Source organism: Geotrypetes seraphini, unplaced genomic scaffold (genome assembly GCF_902459505.1).
Source record: "Geotrypetes seraphini unplaced genomic scaffold, aGeoSer1.1, whole genome shotgun sequence".
NCBI lineage: Eukaryota > Metazoa > Chordata > Amphibia > Gymnophiona > Dermophiidae > Geotrypetes > Geotrypetes seraphini.
The window spans coordinates 22,076-45,533 of NW_022985873.1; the positions used below are offsets into that span (position 1 = coordinate 22,076).

At 44.7% G+C, this 23,458-nt stretch overlaps 1 protein-coding gene across 1 annotated transcript; it reads right to left on the reverse strand.

Moving 5' to 3' along the window:
- Nucleotides 1-6,799: 6,799 nt before the first annotated feature.
- Nucleotides 6,800-14,407, reverse strand: LOC117352444 (uncharacterized protein C17orf98-like). Its single transcript, XM_033928945.1, has 4 exons — nucleotides 13,835-14,407; nucleotides 8,968-9,174; nucleotides 7,948-8,047; nucleotides 6,800-7,107 (listed from the first exon to the last, which is right to left on the reverse strand). Exons 1-4 carry the CDS (start codon nucleotides 14,120-14,122, stop codon nucleotides 6,950-6,952), a joined length of 753 nt encoding a protein of 250 aa, XP_033784836.1. The 5' UTR covers nucleotides 14,123-14,407; the 3' UTR covers nucleotides 6,800-6,949.
- Nucleotides 14,408-23,458: the final 9,051 nt, after the last annotated feature.

Consider the following 23,458-nt stretch of genomic DNA (forward strand, 5'->3'; position numbering starts at 1 on the left):
ATGGTAGACATCTTTTTGTTAGCGAGGTTTATCCGCTTTTTCGTTATTTGGAGTAAGGTGATATGCTTTCTGCTTTTCAGCTGGGCTGCACGGACTAAACACATTAGTAATCTCCTATGTATAATTACACAGGTCAACAAAAACAAAAAAAGTCTTGGTGCCTTGGGGTTTTTTTTAAACCTGTTCCTGGGATATTTGGGGCGCTGATTCAGAAAATTGCATTAGATAGACCACATGAGCTTTAGTTTCATAGCTATGGTTGAAATGTATTTATTTTTACCGCTATTTAAAAGATATCTTTTGCAGAATCGGGAATCTCTTTAGTCTTGGAAGAGATACGTTACCGAGAACATCGATGGGTCATTTGTGTAGACTTGAAGATGGTTAATTTTCTTTTTGGTCAACAAAGTGGCTACACAAAGTATCCTTGCTTTTTATCTCTTGCTTCTGTCTCTATAATATCATCAAAATTCACCCCTTCCTCTCTGAGCACACTATCCAGGGATCTCAAAGTCCCTCCTCGAGGGCCGCAATCCAGTCTGGTTTTCAGGATTTCCTCAATGAATATGCATTGAAAACAGTGCATGCACATAGATCTCATGCCTATTCATTGGGGAAATCCTGAAAACCCGACTGGATTGCGGCCCTGATCTATACCCTTGTCCACACTGATAACCTCACTGCAATCTATTTCTAACTGGTCTCCCACAGTGCAGCCTCTCCCCCTTGCAATATGTGCAAAACTCTGCTTCATGACTCATTATCCACCAACCTCAATACTCATGTCACCCCTCTTCTTAAATCACTTCGCTGGCTTCCTATCAGCCTATGTGTACAGTTCAAGCTCCTATTGCTGACCTACAAGTGTGTTTATTCTGCTGCCCCTCAATATCTCTTCTCTCTCCTTATACACTTCCCAGAGAACTCCGTTCCTCAGATAAGCCACTTTTAGTTGTACCCTTTTCCTCCACTGCCAATTCCAGATTTCGTTCCTTTCATTTAGCTGCCCCTTATGCCTGGAATAAATTGCCCAAATTTGTCTGCCAAGCCCCTTCCCTTACATTGTTTAAAAGCAGATTGAAAACCCACCTTTTTGATATAGCCTTAAATCCATAACCCTACTGCCCACCAACCAAGCCAGCAGATTAACCATTCCCTTAACTGTATCCATGACATTCTGTTTGTCTGTTTAGATTGTAAGTTCTTTCGAGCAGGGACTCTTGTCTTCTTTGTGACTCTGTAAAGCTCTGCATATGTCTGGTAGCGCTATAGAAATAATAGTAGTAGAGCCAAACATGAACATTGGGAAAAAAAAGATTGGCTTCCAAGGTGGTTGGAGGACAAAATGTAATCGATGAACCTTTGGTAGCACGAGATAGAATCATACTGCCACCGGTACATATAAAGCTAGGCCTGATGAAACAATTTGTAAAGGTTTTGAATAAAGACAGTTCGTGCATTGAATACATAGCACATATATTACCTGGACTTACTATGGAAAAACTGAAGGCAGGAATTTCCATTAGTCCACAGATCAGACAACTTATAAATGACCCACATTTCATAGTGTCAATGAATGAAATTGAATCACGTGCCTGGTCTTCATTTGTTCTTGTGAAATACTTTTTTGGCAACAAGAAGGCAGACAACTACACACAATTAGACAGATTGATAGGCTTAAAAATGATAAATCCCCAGGACCGGCTGGCATCCATCCTAGGGTAATCAAGGAACTGAAAGGGGTTATAGCTGAACTGCTTCAACTAATAGCCAATCTGTCGATCAAATCAGGAAGGATTCTGGAAGACTGGAAAGTGGCGAATGTTATGCCGATCTTCAAAAAAGGTTCAAAGAATGTTTACGCCGCGTCAGAAGGCCACTAGGCTCCAGTGCTGTCAGGAGAACTTGGAGATGTTCTATGAAGACCAAGTGGATTTTTTTCGTTTGGTGACTGGAGATGAGACTTGAGTCTATCACAGAGATCCTGAGTCCAAAATGGAGTCAATGCAGTGGAAACACAAGTCATCCCCATCCCCCAAAAAGTTAAAGACAGAAAATTCTGCAGGCAAAGTTGTGGCACCTGTCTTCTGGAATGATGAAGGACTTTTGCTCCTGGAGTTCATGCCACACAAGACAACTCTAATCAGGGAGAGTTACACCAACACAATTATCGCTTTGTGGGAGTCGATCAAGGAGAAAAGATGCTTCCTCACGACAATATGCCAGTGCACATTTTGCAACAATCATAGGCTGTCATCCGAGAATGTGGGTTTCAGCAGCTGAACCATCCACCCCACAGTCCTGATGTGGCTCTCTCGGATTATTTCCTTTTCCAAGTTACGAAGAAATCTCTCCGTGGACAGTGATTTTCAAGTGATGAAGCCATCAAGGAAGCTGTGATGTCCTGGTTTGAAAATAAAAAATAATTATTTTTAAAGGGGTTAAAGTCATTGCAGGAAAAGTGGATGAAGTGTATGGAGCTATTAGGGGACTATATTGATTTATTTTATGCCAATTTTACTTTTGTAAAAGTTTCAGAGTCATAAGAATTGCCATACTGGGACAGACCAAAGGTCTACTGTTTTCCAACAGTGGCCAACCCAGGTCACAAGTATCTGGCAAAATCCCAAAGAGTAAAACAGATTTTATGCTGCTTATCCTAAGGCTCATATTCAAAAGGACTTATATACAGTAGTATAGGTATTTTTGTTTGAATTTGCTGCTTTACTAAATAGATAAGTATATCGCAAACAGTGTGCCGTGGCACACTAGTGTGCCCCCAGAGATTTCAGGTGTGCTGCGAGATGCCAGGGAGGAGGAGGAGCCATCTGACTGCCTACAAGACATGCCTTTCGCAACAAGAGGCACGTCCTGTAGACAATCAGCTGGTGCCAGCGCCTCTCCTTGCATCTACCCTTCAGGCACCTCCCACTGGTGGATCAAGGTCCGACTAGGGCTTTCGCGTGTGTGCATGTGTCAACCTGATGACATCACACATGCATGTGACATCATCACATAAATGTCTGCGTACTTCCGGATGCCTCAAGCCGCGGCCACTACCATTTAGTGTGCCGTGGCTTGACAAAGTTTGCGAGAACTGAAATAGATAAATCTTAGTCATATAAGTTAATATATAGCAAAATGTATCTATATATCTTGAGGGGCCAAGGGCATGTGCAGGTAGGACCCAAAGATATTCAGTGAATATTTAATGTTTCTATTGTAAATCATTCTGGGCAACTTTTTTTTTTAAACCAGGGAAGTGGTTTCCAAATGAAGGTTTTTTGTTTGTATCATGACACCTCACTTGTAAACAAGTACGGTTTTATTCTCTGAAATTTAATACACTTATTACTGTTCAAAATCTATGGTGTGCAAGGAGAGTACTGTACTGTAAATTTTCTGAAAACTAAAGAAAAATTAAAACAAAAAGGACATTGAAGGGAGCACATGGATATAAACAACCAACCTCTTAATCACCTTGTAAGGTTGGAGGGGTTATGGTTGAAGCGGCCTTACAATCCGCGGTCCCGGGTTCAATTCCTCACAGAAGATTCACCAGGAAGTAAAATCACTCGCAAAGACCACTAACAGTGTTTGCATAAAGAATAGATATATCATGCAGAGAAAGCAAGATTCATAAAAGTTACAATTAAGCATTACAATTAATGAGAGATATAAGTTTTACAATTACAGAGACTGCTTCTGTGCTCTTGTGAATGAGAGAGAATAGGTGCTGTGAGGACAGAGAGATAGAGAGAAAAAGGGGGGTGAGGATGATGTTCCAAGCTTCAGGTTCCAAAGATAGAGCAAGAGAGGGGGTATTGCAGAGAGGAGCCTTTTATAGCTTGGAATCTTATTCTAAATCTAGAATCTATTGAAGTTAAGTATCCCCATCCTTTGTAAACTGTCTGAAACATTGGTTAGTTTCACTGACCAGGAAGGTGAGTGAGGTGTGCTAGACTGGAGTCAAATGTACTTTCCAGTATGCCTCTGACAATGCCTGGACCCATTGTACATCCTAAGCTGTCCATCCTAAGCACCAGACATTAACACATCTTCTTAACACCTCTTAGCTACAAGTTCGTTTGTTACCTTCAAAGCATTGATTTAATTAAGGCTGTTTGCAATGACATTCCCTAAGGTCAGACATGAATGATATGATATCCCATAGGCCTTTGCTGACATTGGTTAGGGCAACCAAAATGCCGATTGCTAGCAATGCTAGGCTGACACACCTCAACTGTTGTTCCTTGTATAAAGGGAAGATGAATGTGATGTTATATCAAAATTCCAGCTCTTGAAATGATGTGCACTTGGAAAAAAATGGCATAAGTGGAGAGGGTAGATGGCCAAGTTAATGGTAGATTGTTCCATTAAAAAAGGTTCCGTATTCTTAGAAGTAAACTGAAAGCTTATACAACATTATGAATATTTTTTATTAAAAAAATTGGAGGACTTTTTTTTTAAAAAATCTTTATTAATTTTCAAAACTAATAAAGTGCCATGAATTATACAGATATTAATAAACATAAGCACTTAAATTCCATTAATAACAATGCAGAAGAAAAATATCCCTCCCCTCTCATCCAACAATTTAATCAATTGGAGGACATTTTGATTCGCAATCATATGATCTCCATTGAGCTATATCTGCTGATGTTGTAGATGAAGAGGTCGTGGTAGACCAGCAGGTCCCAGCTTAGCCACTTCCTACTTTTTAGTTCTTTATGCACACCTAATGCATCTTAAAATAGCACCAAACAAGAGAGAACACCTTCACAAGATGAAGCATTCAGAAAAACACAGCAAAAAAATGGGCAGCTAAAAACGAGTCAACATGGCTTCTGCAAGGGCAGGTCATGCCTCACAAACTTATTGTACTTCTTTGAGGGAGTGAACAGCCAGGTGGATAGAGGGGAATCTATAGACATCATTTACTTCCAAAAAGCCTTCGACAAGGTACCCCACGAGAGACTGCTTAAGAAGATATGGATCCACGGCGTGCAAGGGGAGGTCCACCGATGGATCAAAAACTGGCTGGACAACAGGAAGCAGAGGGTTGGCATAAAGGGCCATTACTCAGACTGGAAAGGGGTCACGAGTGGAGTTCCACAGGGGTCGGTGCTGGGACCGCTCCTGTTCAATATCTATATAAACGACCTAGAGGCGGGTACCAAGTGTGAGGTCATTAAATTTGCAGATGACACCAAACTATACAGCAGGGCTCAAACCAGGGAAGACTGCGAAGATCTCCAAAAGGATCTAACGCAGCTGGAAAAGTGGGCCGAAAAATGGCAAATGAGCTTCAACATAGGAAAATGCAAGGTCATGCACGTGGGGAAAAAGAACCCGATGTTCACATACAAAATGGGGGGAACACCACTAGGGGTCAGTAACCTGGAGAGAGACCTAGGAGTGATGGTAGACGCAACACTGAAGGCATCGGCGCAGTGCGCCGCAGCCTCAAAGAAACAAACAGAATGTTGGGTATCATAAAGAAGGGTATTACGACCAGGACGAAGGAAGTCATCATGCCGCTGTATCGTGCAATGGTGCGGCCGCATCTGGAGTATTGTGTCCAGTACTGGTCGCCGTACCTCAAGAAGGACATGGCAGTACTTGAGGGAGTACAGAGAAGAGCAACTAAACTGATAAAGGGAATGGAAAATCTCCCATATACCGACAGATTGAAGCAGTTGGGACTTTTCTCACTGGAAAAGCGGAGACTTAGAGGAGACATGATAGAAACCTTCAAGATCCTGAAGGGCATAGAAAAAGTAGACAGGGACAGATTTTTCAATTTAAGGGGCACCACAAGTACAAGGGGGCACTCGGAGAAATTGAAAGGGGACAGGTTTAGAACAAACGCTAGGAAGTTCTTTTTCACTCAGAGGGTGGTGGATACATGGAACGCGCTTCCAGAGGCTGTTGTAGACAAGAAAACATTAAATGGTTTCAAAGAAGGTTTGGATAGATTCCTAGAAGAAAAAGGGATTGAAGGGTATAGATAGGTATAGGCCACTACTCAGGCAATGGGCCTGATGGGCCGCCGCGGGAGCGGACCGCTGGGCAGGATGGACCTAGGGTCTTCCTCAGCGGAGGCAACTTCTTATGTTCTTAAGGGATGTTACAATCTTTGTTGATTCAAAGATTGTAAGATTTGTTTCGGCCAGCATCAGGGGTCTATAAACAATAATAACACACCATGGAATGCATTCAGGCCAAATGTGCACATGCTAACCATGTGCTAAAAATATATTTTTTTATATTTTTGAGTGGGCATTTGTGCACTAATCATTTAGCACACTTAAATTACTGCATGCTAATTAGTGCAGAAATAGTACACGAGTCCCTTACCACCTACAAAATAGATGGTACGTAAGTACACATGCACTATTTTATCAATAGCTGCACACTAATGGCAACAGCATGACCGTTAATACAAAAAATGGAAAAAGGCCATTTGACGGCTACAGTAAAAGTGGCCTTACACATGGGGAAAAAAAGTGCTAGGGCATGCTAAGGCCACTTATTTGCACAGCTTAGTAAAAGAGCTCCTGAATGTGATGAATAGGAACTGTATCCTTGATAGGATTACAGAAAATCCTCATCATGGGCATATAGTACCACAGAAATTTTAGCTTACTTTCTCAGTGCTTGGAAGGGGGGGGGGGGGGGAGCACAAGCTGGTGGGGCTTTTGTTCCAGCTGGTAGAGACAGACATCTGACAGCTCAAGCTGAATAACAAGCAACAGATACTAGAAAAACACAAGAGTATGTGCTTTTTAACTGCTCCTTAAATAAAATACACAAATTCCATGAGTGCCTCTATAAATAGAAAGTGTACTCAACAGGCTTATGTTTTATTTTTTTTTTCTTTTTATGCATTTAGTCAGAGCTATTCATTACAGTCTTCCACCCTGTTGGGACTGTACTTCGGCGTTCCTTAGTACAGTGAGAAAGGTGTGTCTACTCCAAATTCAGAAGGCTTGCGCCGCAACGCAGGGGTGGTCCGCCGGAATCCATAGCGTCCGTTGTAGCCATTCATGGGCCGTGCATCAGACAGAAAGAGATTGTGTCCATAAACATATCCAGGGGAATGACCTGTGCAGAAATAAGAAATTGATAACACCTCTGTTCATCATCACGTCTAGATAGGGATCTATTGGTCTGATCCTTTAGAACCTGCCTACACTAAACCTTGCAAGGAACTAGAAAGGCTGGTTTTGTATCATAAAGCCCCAATCACATTAATGTGCAGTGGAGAAGTCACCTAGTAGTTAAAGCATCAGGATAATAACCAGGGAAGCCTGATTCAAATCCCGCTGCTGCTCCTTGTGATCTTGAGGCAATGAAGGGGAGTTCAGTGATTCTTAAACCTGTCCTGTAGGACCCCCAACAGTTGGATTTTCAAGATATCCTTAATGGATATATATGAATGAAATTTCCATGCCTACTACCTACTTTATAGGCAAATTTCACTCATGCATATTCATTAGGGATATCTTGAAAACCTGACTGGCTGGGGGGTCCCCCAGGAGAGGCCTAAGAACCACTGCATTAGTTCATTCCTGGAGGGTCACAAAAAAGTCAAATTTTTAGGCACTCTTTAAATGAATATATATACTGTATATATATATATAAATAAATAAAGTTCAATTTGCACACAACGAAGTTCAATTTGCACATAAATCACTCTTTCATTAGGAATATCCCAAAAGCCTGACCATTTGTAGCCCTCCAGGATGGGACTTGTGCACCCCTGTCCTAAATGCATTCCTTTTGGTTTTCTTGTTGCCTTATTTTCATTGTATTGCTGCTTCATTAAACAAATGTTAACAATCCACATTTTTCTAGTTGTAGAAGTCCCTTTAAGAAGGGTTAAAGAAACATTGACCTATTCACAAAGCTACCCCCAGCTTAGTACAGTGAAAGGGTATTTACCTGAACCTTGCCAATTCCTTCTATTCAAATATTTTTGAGGCTCTCCAAAAATAGAATAGTAATCCGCTACCCATCCACCAACAGAAGTACCACCTCGGTGCTGTAGTTAAGAGAAGGGGAAAAAGTCTCACTGCTGCTGTCTTTTTATCACTAGGAGCTGTTTTTACCACAGCTTTTACTCAAAAGCAGTCTTTATTTGAATTTGATATACCGCTGGTGGTTGCAAAGACATCACAGTGGTTTATATAGAATGTAAATAAAAAAACAAATATACATGGTTAAATGAAAACACAGCAAAATTACCTGATTTCACTAATAGTGGTAAAAAACATGAGGTTACTAGACACACTTTTTCTATCCACTGTTTTCTAAGTGACGTCAAATCATCAAATATAGTTGCTATTAGGGGTTCTGCTTTATAGGTGGAAAAAAGCCTCAGATCTAGAGCAAAAAACACCAGCTCCTGATTTAATCATTGGCAAAAACCACCTTCCTTCCAGTTTAAAATAACCGTATTTAGCTCAAACTTTCCTTTCATTTAATCTTTTTCTTTATTATTATTTTTTTATTTTATATATCACTTTTCTTTCAGGAAGGTTGTATATCAAACCTCAATCGTCCCCACGTATATCATAATTGTCTTTGATATTCAATTATACTAGATAAGACAACACTTTCATACGAGAAACATCAAATAGAGAGGAAAAAGGAGGTATTTTACTTATCTTACACACTGTCCTTTTTTTCGCTGTATAATCAGTATTTTCAAAGTTCCTCTTCTCCCGTCCTTTTTTTTTTTTTAAATTAAATGTCATAAGCCGCTTCTTTTTCTCCACCAACGGGGCCAGTGTTTCACAGTGTTCATTGTATAACCACTGCCTCAGGGTATATTCTCAATAGTACGACGTTAGCAGTTTGAAAATTTACCCAAAAGTGTCCCCCAAGCAAAAAAGGGACAATAAAAAGGTCACTAATCAGATCCAACAGGCCCTAACAAGAGGAAAGACTACACAGGCTTACCACCTCCACCTGCTGGAGACTGAGAACAGACTGATTAGATGGGACTGCACAGCCCACTTGTATTACTGCTGTGTTCTCAGTTATTACCTGCTGGCAGAGGAGCGTAAATCCATCTGTCTGTGCCGGTCTGGAGGGATGATAAAGAAATAGCCTAGTTTTGATTTGCACCTGCTGTTGGGGGAGTTGATTTTTGTCAACATAGCTCATTTAAATTTAACTCATAAGAACTGCTATACTGTGTCAGACCAAAGGTCTGTGAGGTTCATGTATGCAATGTGTAACAAATACAAGCATCATCCATCTGTTGTATCCTAGTTGAAAAAGGCTGAGAAACACTGCCCTAAATCTGCATTTGCTAAGACAACATATAGAGCTTTCCAAATTAATATTCCAGATGCACAACTAGTAAGCCTCAATCATTATCCTTCAATTTCACTCATTTTGGTAGTGAATCTCACTTTTTTGGGATGGGCCACCTTTGGCATCTCTGGATTTAAAAAAATGGTTTAGCTGACTTGGCACAATTGAATGCTGTGAAAAGAGATATTCTTGAGAAGATTGATGGTATTTATGGTGAGCCCTATGAATCAGATGCATGAGTAGAGGAAGTTGAAATAAAACATGAAGGCCATATAGAGACAGACAAATGCACTATTGCAAACACAACTTGAGAAGGTGCATGTAGATTTGGTAAGCAAAGTGGGCGATGCTGAGAACAGAGATCAGCGAGAGAACTTAAGAATCAGAGGGCTTCCTGAAAATCCAAACTGAGAACAAGCAGTTATAGTGCAAGAGATCTTTTGAATGTTGCTGACAAAAGATAATGCTGACACCTCATATGTCCTACTACAATTTGAGAGAGTATGGTATATAGAATACTGAGTAAACCGTCCAACAATAAGGCCAGGGACATGATAGTTCAGATCTCTCTGCATTTATACTGGTTAAATGAAAAGACATGGAGTTACAGTATTTTCTTTTTTTGTTTAGGGATAGATAGGGAGGGTCATTAGAGTGGGCAGACTTGATGGGCCGTGGCCCTTATCTGCCGTCTACTTCTATGTTTCTATGTAAACCACTATGATGATGTATCAAATAGTGGTCTATAAATATCAATAAACATAAATGAGGCCAGTGGTGAACATTGCTAGTTTGCATAAGGTCAAATAATTTGTATTTCAATAAGTGGTTGAGAAGAAATTTATGATGGTAAGACCTTTACAGGCCTGTAATACCTTGAAGGCCTTGAGTAGGCCTAAATTCATGAAGTAGATAAGAAAGTGAATCAAGAGATTTATGTTAAGACTAAGAAGAAGCAACTCTAGAAAAGTAAAAGTATCCATATGTAAGTTCAGTGACAGATAAGGAGTCAGAAAAAAAATAACTGCAACCCCTGCCTCCCTGTTTTTAAGTTCTCAAGCAAAGGAATGCCCTATATTTGGGGGCAGACTGGTAAAGAAGAGGTTCTTCTAAGTGACATAACTGGGGAGGTTGGTGCCCCCTGCTCTTTCCCCCCTACATACCTCTTGAAATGTTTGCTGGCAAGCATCATTTTCTACTTGCTGCTCATGCCAGCCTGGCTCCCTTCTGACATCACATCCTATTCCTGCTTAGTCTGAATAGCTGAATTCATTGTTTGACAAAATATAAGGATGACCAGACTAAATCCTCTGAAAAGATTACTCTCTAGCCAAGTCTACCTGCCTCCTTGGTCAAGTGCATTTTCAAGGTGACCAGTATCTTTAAAAAAGCTATGGCAGTGGTGTGCATTCTCAATCTGTCTGGCTACAGTCACTTCACATGAGCAGCAAAAGTCCTCTGTCCTATATACAGTATATACTCCCACAATATTAATATCTAAAAACAGTACAGCCACTGTTGGTCTCCATCACTTCTTGGCTTTCCCAAGATCGGTAACATAACATTTTAGATCTCATAAAGGCAGAAACCACTTTTTGGAAGGAAAAACAACTTTCTCTAGAGAACACCAAGAAGAGTTTTCTGTAGGATAAGAACTGAAACTCAGAGGCTCCTGGCAGAAGAGATAATTTTGTTGGTGGTCAGAAGTAATCTAGGTTCACCTCTGATAGAGATGCCTCAACCTTGCTCCCATAGCCAGCAGAGCCCCTATGACAGGCATCTCTGGAAAAAGAACTACCTTATAGGTTACCACCAAACAGTGAGGGATGATAGAGGCAGGTTTTGTGAGACCTAGCACTACCTTAGATAGTCCTATTTCTTTCTCTTCAACTTATCCTCAGGCAAGCAAGACACTTTGGCCTCTCCAATGGTCTTGACCAGCTTGTCCAAGTACTCTCCAACCCCCCCCCTAAAAAAAAGAAACAACCAACAACAAAACCCAAAAACAACATGCCTTTAACCCTTTCAGGACCATAAGGATCGTAGGCCAATTTTTGTGGTTTTGACGACATTTTTATGGTAAAAAGGGCTTGCAGATGCCAAAAAATTGATTTTTTTTGTGAAATATCATTATTTTTATTTAAAAAAATCACACTTCTAGCTTATGGACAGTGTGGCAAGTGAATCTTCTCGTCAATCTAGCAACGACGCTAATGAATGAATGTCGGAACCAGTTTGTTTACATAAAGGCAGTATCATATGGAATCCGTACATATCAAATTTAGAACTGTAGACTATCCCAATCAAAATTTATAGGATTTTAAAGTTATAGGACAAATATGTCCCTTGGTCCTGAAAGGGCTACAGGGTAGTTGCATTTGCTTGGAGCACCCACTAAGAGGCACACATACTTATCTTGAAAATTTCCTGATCGACTAGGAAAGAGCCATCAGCCTAGCCTGTTTAGGACTTTCTCTGCCCAATAAAACATGCATGAGCTACCAGGCCCTCTGGAAATCACCATCTAAACATCCAGAGCAGACACATCAAAAACTGTTTGAGAAGTGCATTCTTTCTACACTCTGTAGGATGGAACAGCTCCAAAGGGTCCACAACTGGGACAGTTGTCTTCTTAGTGATTACAGCTACCACCACATCCACCTTAGGGATTCTGTAAGGTTCCCAATCCTGCTCTGGAATGGGGTGCAATTGGACCATAATCCTGCCAACTTTGAACAGTGATTCAGGAGAGTTCCTTTGTTCCTGTACATAGGAAAAGGACACACAGGCTTACAGGTTACTCACTTTATGGGTGTCACCTTGCAGTCTTTTTCACTTCAAAACCGAGGAAACCTGAGAGATGAGCTTTTGAAGCACATCTCTTTGAAAAATACAAAGTATAGTAGTGCCTTCTCCAAGACGGAAGTCCTCTATCCAGGCCTCGCCCACTGCTCCTGATTGTGTCGTTCATTAAACGAAGGGTTGGTTCTGTCTTAGGATCTGCCCCTATCAGATTCTGCACCCAGTCCATTCTGTGGTGTTTGGATGCACTGGAATCTACCCTCTCCTTGAAATGGTTGCAAATTCCTAGCTTCCTTTAAGCAAAACACCTTCCACCTGAACATTCTAAAATCCACGCAAACACCTCACTTGTGAGTTCCCCCTTGCTCACTGTACCTGCAGACCCTAGAAATCAGGGCTTTTGCTTCTAAATCTAAGCCGAGTCCATTCAGCTCCAAGATGGTGGCAGTTCCCACCAGTCAAAGCCACTGCCTTGCCAGCATTTTCCAATGCCCCTGAATGCCAGAGATAAGCATTATCACTTCTTTCTCTTAAATGTTTAGTTCCTTACTATTCCTTCAGACTAGCCCATGTGTTTGGTTTATGTATTCCTTTTGGAGACTAAGGAGTGAGCTTATATCCTTTACACTACACAGCCAGCCAGTAGTGCTCAGATGGTAGGCATGATTAGCCTGATAAGGTAGGAGTTCTGGAGGAGTCATTGTTTATACACACACGTTCTCCTTGTACTGTTTTGACAGTGTTATACCTGCATCTTCCTGGTGTCTGAGGCTTTGGAGCTGTTAAGGGTCAGTGTACCTTGGCTTCGCTCCTGCTGTAAGGGAATCCGTGAGAGTTGCTGGACAGCTGATGAGTTTGTGGGTTGGTTTTTTTTAACTCTTCTTTTTAAAGTTGGTTAGACAAAATCTGAGAACTATAGCCCTCAGTATCTATATATGTTCATGGGCAGCAAGAAAGTAGGGTAGAGACCCCCCCCCCCTCCCACATGGATTTCAAGTTTATTTGCATTTGCTATACTGCTTGGGGGTCATACCTTCACCACAGATTTTCTGATGCATTAGTAACCACTCATATGAATGTAAAGATGTAAGAAACTTGAGTGATGTTCATACCAAAACATGTACATTGGCTGGTTTTGCTGCTTGAATTGTTAAAATAAGAGTTAGCACAGGAGAATCTTCTAAACTCTGTGTGGGTGCAAGTCTCATCCTGCTTATCCATGGAGAATTATCCTTGGACAAGCAGGCAGTAATATCTGCCTGCTGTCCCCAGATAACCTGTTACAGTAAGTAACTGTGCTTTATAGCCTAATGGTTCACACAATGGCCTAAGAACCAGAGAACTAAGTTCAATTCCCACTGTCTCCTAAGCACCTTTGAACCCTCCAGCTACAAAGCTTAGATTGTGAGCCCACTAGGGACAGAGAAAGTAAACTGCTCTGGTTCTACTCCAGAAAGGCAGTATATCAAATGCACTATCCTTACCTTTAAATGTTACACAATTCTATTTAGTCAGGCTGTTAGTGTCACTGCAATAGCTTCTACTGTGCATTACCCCTGTCTTACTTCAGGTCCACCGATGGTGCCAAGCTCAACCTTTATTCATTTGCTTTAAAGGAGGGTTACAGGGAAGACTGTTCCTTATCATCAGCCAATGCCCTTCCACTTATGATCAACATCCCCAACATACTCATGGCTCATTCCTAATATCTCCCTATCCCGTCACTTTTCCTTACCTGGCCTGTCTTCTGTAGCAAGGCCTGCACACGGGGGTTAGCATAGTAAGAAGCTGCATGCCGGTCTCTCTGCGAGTTGTATGCTGGGATGATTGACCAGAGCTTGGGTTGAATATGCTCAAAGCGCTGTTGCTGCTTCTCTGCAGCCACACAATCTAGTACAAAATTCTGCTCCAGTTTCCGCAGCCTCGCATCTGGTCGTATTGGGAAACAATTCCAGGTAGAGGGCCTGCGAGCCATACTGGGGGGGGGAGCCATACTGGAGGGGTAAGAAATGGGAGTGGAGGGAGGTGTTTGGCCCCTGCTCAGACAACTGCATTATTACAACAGTAAGGTGCAACAGACCAAGGCTTACACCAACTCCTCTCTAAGTAGAGACAGCAGCAGAAAGTTTTACTGACCAATTTAGCAAGCCTGGGCTCAGCCCTTCATGAAAGAGTTCTACCACCTGTAAACAGAATGAATTGTCTTAAATAATTACAAACATCTACAGGGTCAAACATCTCAGTTTCGATCTTCTCTGAAGGCAGCAAATCAAACCACCTAGATTGTCTGAGGAGTCAATCCTGGGTCTGCAGGCCAGGGAATTTAGTAAACAGACCCCCCCATCTAAAACATTTAGGCAGAGAGCTCTGAAACCGAAAGCTGATACACGGAACCTTTTTCTAATACAGTGAAGTTTTAGTGCTGCTGCACTACATTAAGCTATCACATCAATCTCCTCTGCACTCAAGAACCATCTTACTCATCCTCTTTTACCACACAAAGACCCAAGCAATGCAACTCCAGAACCAGAACATGCAGTTAGGAATAAGAGTAATTAGAAACCACATACACATATTCCTGAAAGGTACATCTCATTTCTCTCATTCCTATTCAACTATTTAAGCAAGCAGTTCTTCTCTATAGCTCACTCAAAAATAAAGCAAAGCAGACTTTTGTAGAATATATTTTATTTTTTTTTTGTAAATGGCAGAAGAGGTTTAGGCAATGCTGCCAGCATTGGATGCAATCCTGGGCCATAAGTCTGCACATTCCTTTGCCACAGGACCTGTGATTGCAGAGCCTGGGGAAACAGAGTGAAAAAGTTATACAGGTGCCAGTGACATGCACTGCAACATGCCAACTTGCCATCTACAGAGCACACTAACAGAGGCATCTAAAGTATGATTTAAAAAAAAAAAAAAAAAAGCTAGGCTGAAGCTAACAATGAATGTACATCTGATTCAAACTAGAGAATGACACGGTGGCGGTTTACCCGCGGCCACCGCATTTCGCCGTGGGTAACCCGCCGAAACAGGGAACGAAAAATAGCAGTCGCTGCGGGGACAGGGACAAGGCCATTCACCACCCGTGGAGCGGTGAATGGTCTTGTCCCTGCAGTGAGGCATGAAGGATTGCGCGGTCCCCGAAGCCACCACCCGCCTGCCCAATCGATCCTAGTGTTTAGCCAGTTCTCTCCCTTCTCCTCACCTTAGTATGTAGGCTTTCTTTTTCGGCGACCCCGCACGCTATCAAAGAGCTGCGCACCCGCTGCTGCTCAGTTTCGATCTTCTGCTCTGCCGCAACCGGAAACAGGAAGTTGCAGCAGAGCAGAAGATTGAACACTGAGCAGCCGCGCGTGCGCGGGGCATAGGGACAGAGACATAAAGGGGACATGCCATGGGGATGGTATATGGACACAGGGGGGGGGGCAATGGCAGATACATAGGGGAGATATTAGAAATGGGGAAAATAGGAGCACAGAAGCGAGATGGTTTGTGGGGATGGGACAGGGACCGAGCTCGCAGGCTCCAGTGGCTTGCACAAATTACATTGTAACGTGCCATGAAAATAAGAGGGAGGAAGGTAGATAGATAGGCCACGCGAGAGGAGCTGAAGGGTAGTAGAAAGGAACAGATGGTAAAGGAGGGAGGGAAGGGTGGTGGTGGAAAGGAATAGGACAGACATTGAAGGAGGGTGGAGAGGAACAGACCCTGAAGGAAAATGTGGAAGACAGAGTGGGAAGAAGACAGATGCCAGACTATGGGGGAGCGGAGGGAAGAAGATGGGTGCTAGACCAATTGGGGGGGGTGAAGGGAGAGGCACATTAACAGCAAGTGGAAGACGCAGAGAGAAGACACACAGTGGATGGAAGGAATTGAATGAGAAGATGTGGAAAGCAGAAACCAGACAACAAAGGTAGAAAAAAAAATTCTATTTATTTATTTTTTGCGTTAGGATAAAGTAGTATATTAGTTGTGTTGATAAAAATTTATAAACAAAGCCCTGCCAGCTGAACATCTCTTTCTCTAGTTCAGCAGCAGGAACTTTGATTTATAAGAAAGGAATAAGCTAAATATTACAGTACTAAGGCTTATATGGATGCAGCGGGGACGGTGACGGGGCGGTGAATGGGATGGCAGTGGCGGTGACGGGGCGGTAAAAAGGGATGGCGGTGACGGGGCGGTGAAGGAAATGGCGGTGACGGGGCGGTGCAGAGGATGGTGGGCCGGGGACGGGGCGGTGACGGGGACAGATTTTTTCCCCGTGTCATTCTCTAATTCAAACTTCCTTATAGGACTAAGGAGGAATTGCATGTAGTTTGACACCCGAGTAAAATTATAATTTGCCACATAGCACAGTTACTTACCGTAACAGGTGTTATCCAGGGACAGCAGGCATATATTCTCACATGAGGGCGACGTCATCTTCGGAGCCCCGATGCGGACAACATTTCAAGCAAACTTGATTGAAGATTCAAGCTTGCTGTGCTGCACCACGCATGTGTGCCTCCTGCTCCACTAGAGGGCGCATCCCCTCCTCGTGGTCTCCAGTTCACATATCCAGCAAGGAAGCCAACCCCGGGGAGATGGGCGGGTTGTGAGAATATATGCCTGCTGTCCCTGGATAAAGCACAGTTACTTACCGTAACAGGTGTTATCCAGGGACAGCAGGCAGATATTCTTAACACATGGGTGACGTCACCGACGGAGCCCTCGGTACGGACCTTTTTAACTAGAAGTTTCTAGTTGGCCGCACCGCGCGTGCGCGAGTGCCTTCCCGCCCGACGGAGGAGTGCGTGGTCCCCAGTTAGGATAAGCCAGCTAAGAAGCCAACCCGGGGAGGTGGGTGGGACGTAAGAATATCTGCCTGCTGTCCCTGGATAACACCTGTTACGGTAAGTAACTGTGCTTTATCCCAGGACAAGCAGGCAGCATATTCTTAACACATGGGTGACCTCCAAGCTAACAAAGAGGGAGGGGGGATGGTTGGCCATCATGAAAATAAATTCTGTAACACCGATTGGCCGAAGTGACCATCCCGTCTGGAAAAGGCATCCAGACAGTAGTGAGTAGTGAACGTGTGAACTGAGGACCAAGTGGCAGCCTTGCAGATTTCCTCGATGGGCGTGGAACGGAGGAAAGCTACAGAAGCAGCCATAGCTCGGATTCTGTGGGCCGTGACAGCACCTTCCAGTGAGAGACCGGCCCGAGCATAGCAGAATGCAATACAGGCAGCAAGCCAATTTGAAAGTGTCCGTTTGGAGACAGGATGACCCAAACGGTTGGGATCGAAAGACAAAAATAGCTGAGGGGATGTACGGTGAGCTCTGGTACGATCAAGGTAGTAAGCAAGGGCACGCTTACAGTCCAGCGTGTGCAACGCCTGTTCTCCAGGGTGCAAGTGAGGCTTAGGGAAGAAGACGGGCAGCACAATGGACTGGTTAAGGTGAAAAGCCGAGACCACCTTGGGAAGGAATTTAGGGTGGGTACGCAGAACAACCTTGTCATGGTGAAAAACAGTGAACGGTGGGTCGGCAACCAGTGCATGCAGTTCGCTAACCCTCCTGGCAGAGGTGATGGCAATTAGGAAAAGCACCTTCCAGGTAAGGAGCCTGAGCGAAGTTGTGGCAAGAGGCTCAAATGGAGGTTTCATGAGTGCTGAGAGAACCACATTCAGGTCCCAGACGACAGGAGGAGGCTTGAGAGGCGGTTTGATATTGAAGAGCCCTCTCATAAATCTGGAAACCAGAGGATGAGCCGTGAGGGGTTTTCCGAGAATAGGCTCATGAAACGCAGTGATGGCACTGAGGTGGACTCTGATGGAGGTAGTTTTGAGGCCAGCATTGGACAGCAAGAGCAAATATTCCAATACAGTTTCCACCGCTAAGGAGGTGGGTTCCTGATGATGCCGGAGACACCACGAGGAGAATCTGGTCCACTTCTGATGGTAACATTGGAGGGTGGCCGGTTTCCTGGAGGCGTCCAATATGAGGCGGACCGGTTGAGATAGATTCTCTGGAGAGGTCAGCCCGAGAGAAACCAAGCTGTCAGGTGGAGCGAAGACAGATTGGGATGCAGTAGAGACTGATGCCGCTGCGTAAGTAGAGTAGGAAACACAGGAAGAGGAATGGGCTCCCTGGAGCTGAGATGGAGCAGGAGGGAGAACCAGTGTTGGCGAGGCCACCGAGGAGCGATGAGAATCATGGTGGCGTTGTCCTTGCGGAGTTTGGACAAGGTCCGCAACATCAGAGGAAGTGGAGGGAATGCATACAGGAACCGATCCCTCCAATCGAGCAGGAATGCATCCGGGGCCAGACGGTGAGGAGAGAAGAGTCTGGAACAGAAGAGGGGCAGTTGATGATTGTGAGGTGCTGCAAAGAGGTCCACCTGCGGAGTGCCCCATCGAGCAAAGATGGAGAGCAGAGTCGGAGGGTCCAACGTCCACTCGTGAGGTTGAAGAATGCGGCTGAGATTGTCGGCCAGGGAGTTCTGTTCGCCCTGGATATAGACCGCCCTGAGAAAGAGATTGCGGTCCGTGGCCCAGGTCCAGATGCGTAGAGCCTCCAAACAAAGGGGGCGAGATCCGGTGCCGCCTTGCTTGTTTATGTAGTACATGGCGACTTGATTGTCTGTGCACAGGAGGAGGACTTGAGGGCAGAGGAGATGTTGGAAAGCCTTGAGGGCGTAGAACATGGCTCTGAGTTCCAGGAAATTGATGTGATGACGACGCTCCTGTGGGGTCCAAAGTCCCTGGGTGCGTAGATCTCCTAGGTGAGCTCCCCACGCATAGGGGGACGCATCCGTGGTGATGATCATAGAGTGAGGGGGTAGATGAAAAAGTAGACCCCTGGAAAGATTTGAGGAGTTCAACCACCATTGGAGAGATTGCTGAAGAGATGATGTCACAGAGATGGGATGAGAAAGAAGATCCGTAGTCTGTGACCATTGGTTGGCGAGAGTCCACTGAGGCGTGCGAAGGTGGAGACGTGCCAGAGGAAGGACATGCACCGTCGAGGCCATGTGACCCAGGAGGACCATCATCTGTCGGGCAGGAATGGAGGGATGCATGAGCACCTGACGACAGAGGTGGAGCAGGGTCTGCTGACGATCGGAGGGGAGAAAAGCCCTCATTAGTGTGGTGTCCAGAACGGCTCCAATGAATTGAAGTCGCTGGGTGGGAAGCAGATGCGACTTGGGGTAGTTGATCTCGAACCCCAGGAGGTGGAGGAGAGAGATGGTGTGATGAGTAGCCTGTAGCACAAGTTGAGACGAAGGTGCTTTCACCAACCAATCGTCCAAGTAGGGGAACACCTGGAGGTTGTGAGACCTGAGGAAGGCCGCTACCACTATGAGGCACTTGGTGAAGACCCTGGGTGAGGAAGCGAGGCCGAACGGTAGCACCTTGTACTGATAGTGGTGGTGCAGCACCTGGAACCGCAGGTAGCGGCGAGAATTCTGATTGATGGAGATGTGAGTGTAGGCCTCTTTGAGGTCCAGGGAACATAGCCAGTCGTGTTGAGAAAGAAGAGGGTAGAGCGTGGCAAGGGAGAGCATTCTGAACTTCTCCTTGACCAGACACTTGTTGAGGTCCCTGAGATCGAGAATGGGACGGAGGTCTCCCGTCTTTTTGGGTACCAGGAAGTAGCGGGAGTAGAATCCCTGACCCCTTTGATCTGGAGGTACTTCTTCGATGGCATTGAGAAGGAGGAGGGATTGAACCTCCCTCAGGAGGAGGGGGGTTTGAGATGAGTGTGAAGCAGACTCTACGGGAGGGTTGTCTGATGGAAGAGTCTGGAAGTTGAGAGAGTAGCCGTGGCGGATGATGTTGAGGACCCACTGGTCCGATGTGATGACCTCCCAACGGCTGGAGAATATGGTGAGACGACCTCCGATTGGTTGTGGAAGAGGTAGCGAGGGTGGATGACTGGCTATGCCCTGGAGAGAAGAGTCAAAAGGGCTGGGATTGCTTAGCAGGCTGGAGAGGCTTGGAGGGTTGAGTGGCCTGAGAACGAGCCTGGGTATGGTGCTGTTGTTGACGGGGCCGCCGAGGTTGTTGAGGAGGCGGATTGAGTGGCCTGGCTGAGAACCTGCGCTGATAAGACGACTGAGGTCGATAAGGACGGGCAGGCGGAGCCTTCTTCTTTGGTTTTATCAGGGTGTCCCACCTGGTTTCATGGGCGGAGAGTTTCTGGGTGGTGGAATCCAGTGACTCTCCAAAAAGTTCACCCCCGAGACAGGGGGCGTTGGCTAGACGATCCTGGTGGTTGATGTCCAGGTCGGAGACTCTCAGCCAGGCCAGGCGGCGCATGGCTACGGCCATGGCAGAGGCACGGGAGGTGAGCTCGAAAGAGTCGTATATCGAGCGGACCATAAACTTGCGCAATTGAAGAAGGCCAGAGATGTGCTGTTGGAACAGTGGAACCTTGCGCTCCGGGAGGTATTTCTGAAGGGCGGACAGCTGCTGAACCAAATGTTTCATGTAAAATGAAAAATGGAATGAATAATTATTTGCCCTGTTGGCCAGCATGGCATTCTGGTAGAGCCTCTTGCCAAACTTGTCCATGGTCTTACCCTCTCTGCCAGGAGGGGTAGAGGCATAGACACTGGAGCCCTGAGTCTTTTTTAAGGTGGATTCGACAAGAAGGGACTCATGGGGCAATTGAGACTTGTCGAACCCTGGAATAGGTATTACTCGATAGAGATTATCCAGTTTACGGGGGGCCCCCCGGTACCGTAAGGGGGTTCTCCCAATTTTTGTAAAAAGTCTCCCGTAGGATGTCATGTACGGGGAGCTTGAGGAACTCCTTAGGAGGTTGTTCAAAATCTAAAGCCTCAAGGAAGGCTTGAGATTTCTTAGAGTCCGATTCCAGAGGAAGGGACAAGGCTGCAGACATCTCCCTGAGGAATTTCGAAAAGGAGGACTGCTCCGGTTTGGAGGTGGCATCGGGTGCCGACGGGTCCTCATCAGATGAGGAGGGATCCTCCTCGGTACCGAGAGGGGATTCCTCCCATAAGTCAGGGTCTCGGACCTCTGGTGCATGTCGAGACACCGGGGTGGAAGGTGCGGTATGGCGGGTCTTGGATAAAGATTTCCCAGAGCGCACCGAAACGGTACCAGGAGAGGAAGACCGGCGTCGATCCCAGTCCCGGGAAGAATGACGCACTGCTTGGTGCCGAGGAGGATCCGATGTGGTATGGGAGTGAACCACTGGATGGGTATGAAGCTGGCATTTACTAAACTTCATGAGGTTATGAAAAGGTAGCTTTAGATAGTCTTTTGGTACCTGATCATAGTCCAATGCATCAAATAGCTCTGCCCTGGGTTCAGTCTCCAACTCTATTTTTATAGGGAGGGCTTGACCAATCTGCCATATGAACTTAGTGAAGGATAGGCTTTCAGGTGGGGATCTCCTACGAGGTGGTGGCAGAGGTGGATCTGAAGAGAGTCCATATGAGTCATTGACAGAGCGTTTCAGGCACTCAGATGAAGAATGATATGATAAATCAGTCATACTCCTTGATACAATGTTCTGGTGATGGTGAACGTGAAGATGGTTGACAGGGAGAGCATCAAGGTCTCCACTGAGATGGAGAAGAGCTTTGACTATGACGCCAAGGAGAGTGTTGAGATGTGTTTCAAGATGCTCGACGTCAATGTAAAGATCTTGAGGAAGAGCTTCAACGTCTGGTTGATGGCTCTCTCTCCACCACCTCAAACGACATCGGTGGGGTGTGTGAGATCTGGCTCTCGATGTCTGTGTTGAGTACTGCTTGGGCTAGGCTGGTACCAATGGTATCATTGTAGTTATTTGACCTGCCTGAGACTGTACCATGTTAGCCAACTCCCTTTGTACCATCTCCCTGATTTGCTCTTGAAGTGAGAGCACCAGTACCACGGTGGTCATCGGTACAGATGGTACAGTTGGTGCTGAGTGTCTAGGCATTGGTGACTTCAATAAAGAGGCACGCCTGCTAGGAGACACTACCAGTAAGTATGGTAATCTCAATGCTAATGTCGGTGTTTTGAGTGTGTTGATGGTATGGATGCCTGGGAAGACGCTGATATCCTCTTGGAGGGGGAAGCCTGTCTATGCTTCTTAGCCTTTTTACTGAAATCATCTGATGGCAGTTTGGGTGATAAAGCCGACATTGATCAAGGCATCGATGTTGGCGCTGGTTTCAATGCCAAAGATGGTATCTGTGTCAGCATGGGAAATGGTAGATATTCCTGATGCTCCCAATGTTATCCCAAATAACTTCACAAACTGGAGCTATCTAGCCTTTAGTGACTGTTTCTGAAGTTTAGAGCAGCAGAGACAACTGTCTATATGGTGATCAGGACCCAGATACTGAACACACCAATAATGTGGGTCAGTAATTGAAATGGTCCTGTTGTACCGTGTGCACCACTTAAAGCCACTAGCAAGTCTTGGCATGGAGAGGAAGACCACTGATGCGAGATCAAATGACTCAGTGGTCCGGGAGGGTTGAGTAAATCCAAACCCCAAAAAAAGCTCAATACCCTCAGCATGAGAGAAGGCTCAAAGTGGTCCAAAGGCCCGAAAAAACGGGACTAAAAGAGAAAGATTTTTCAAAGAAAATAACTAGAAATGAAATAGAAAGTAAAACTATGATGAAAAATAAAGAGGGAAGGCAGAAAAATGGAAGCGTTTGGCACTTTGGAAGATCTCCAAAAAACACAGCTTCTTAGCTCTGCGGAAGACTAAGATGTGATGGTCCTGTGAGCTGATGTCAGGTAGGAAGGCATCAATGCATGTGCGGTACAGGCAAATCAAGGAGCTTTCTATAAGGATAGAAAGACAGTTGCTCACTTTTTGCTGAAGTCACATTATACTTTTGCCCAATTTGCTAGTTTCCCTAATCTCTGCAAACAATTCTTCATCCATAGTCTTTGTGCTAAGATAGCACATTCTGCACCAGCCTGGACTTTTTCTTCAGCTATTTAAGATGAGTTAAAAGTCTCATTTTGTGGTTTTGACACCCTTCAATGATATTCTAAAATAGATGCTACAATAATTCTTGCCCAGATGCTAATAACAGGTGGTATTGTGGTCTATTAAGGACATCATTAATCCAGAATATGGGGGGTTTCTTGAAGTCACTGGGCTTTTTCTCTATCATCTGAACACTTGACAATGTAAAAGCAAAAACACAGTCAGCCTGAAAAGAAATAAAGAAGGTTCTCTATCAGGACAGGGAACAAAAACGGGGCTTGTTCACAGGAACAACAAATAAAAATTATATACAGTGTGTATATATATATATATGTATGTATATACCGTATTTTCACGCATATAACGCGCGCGTT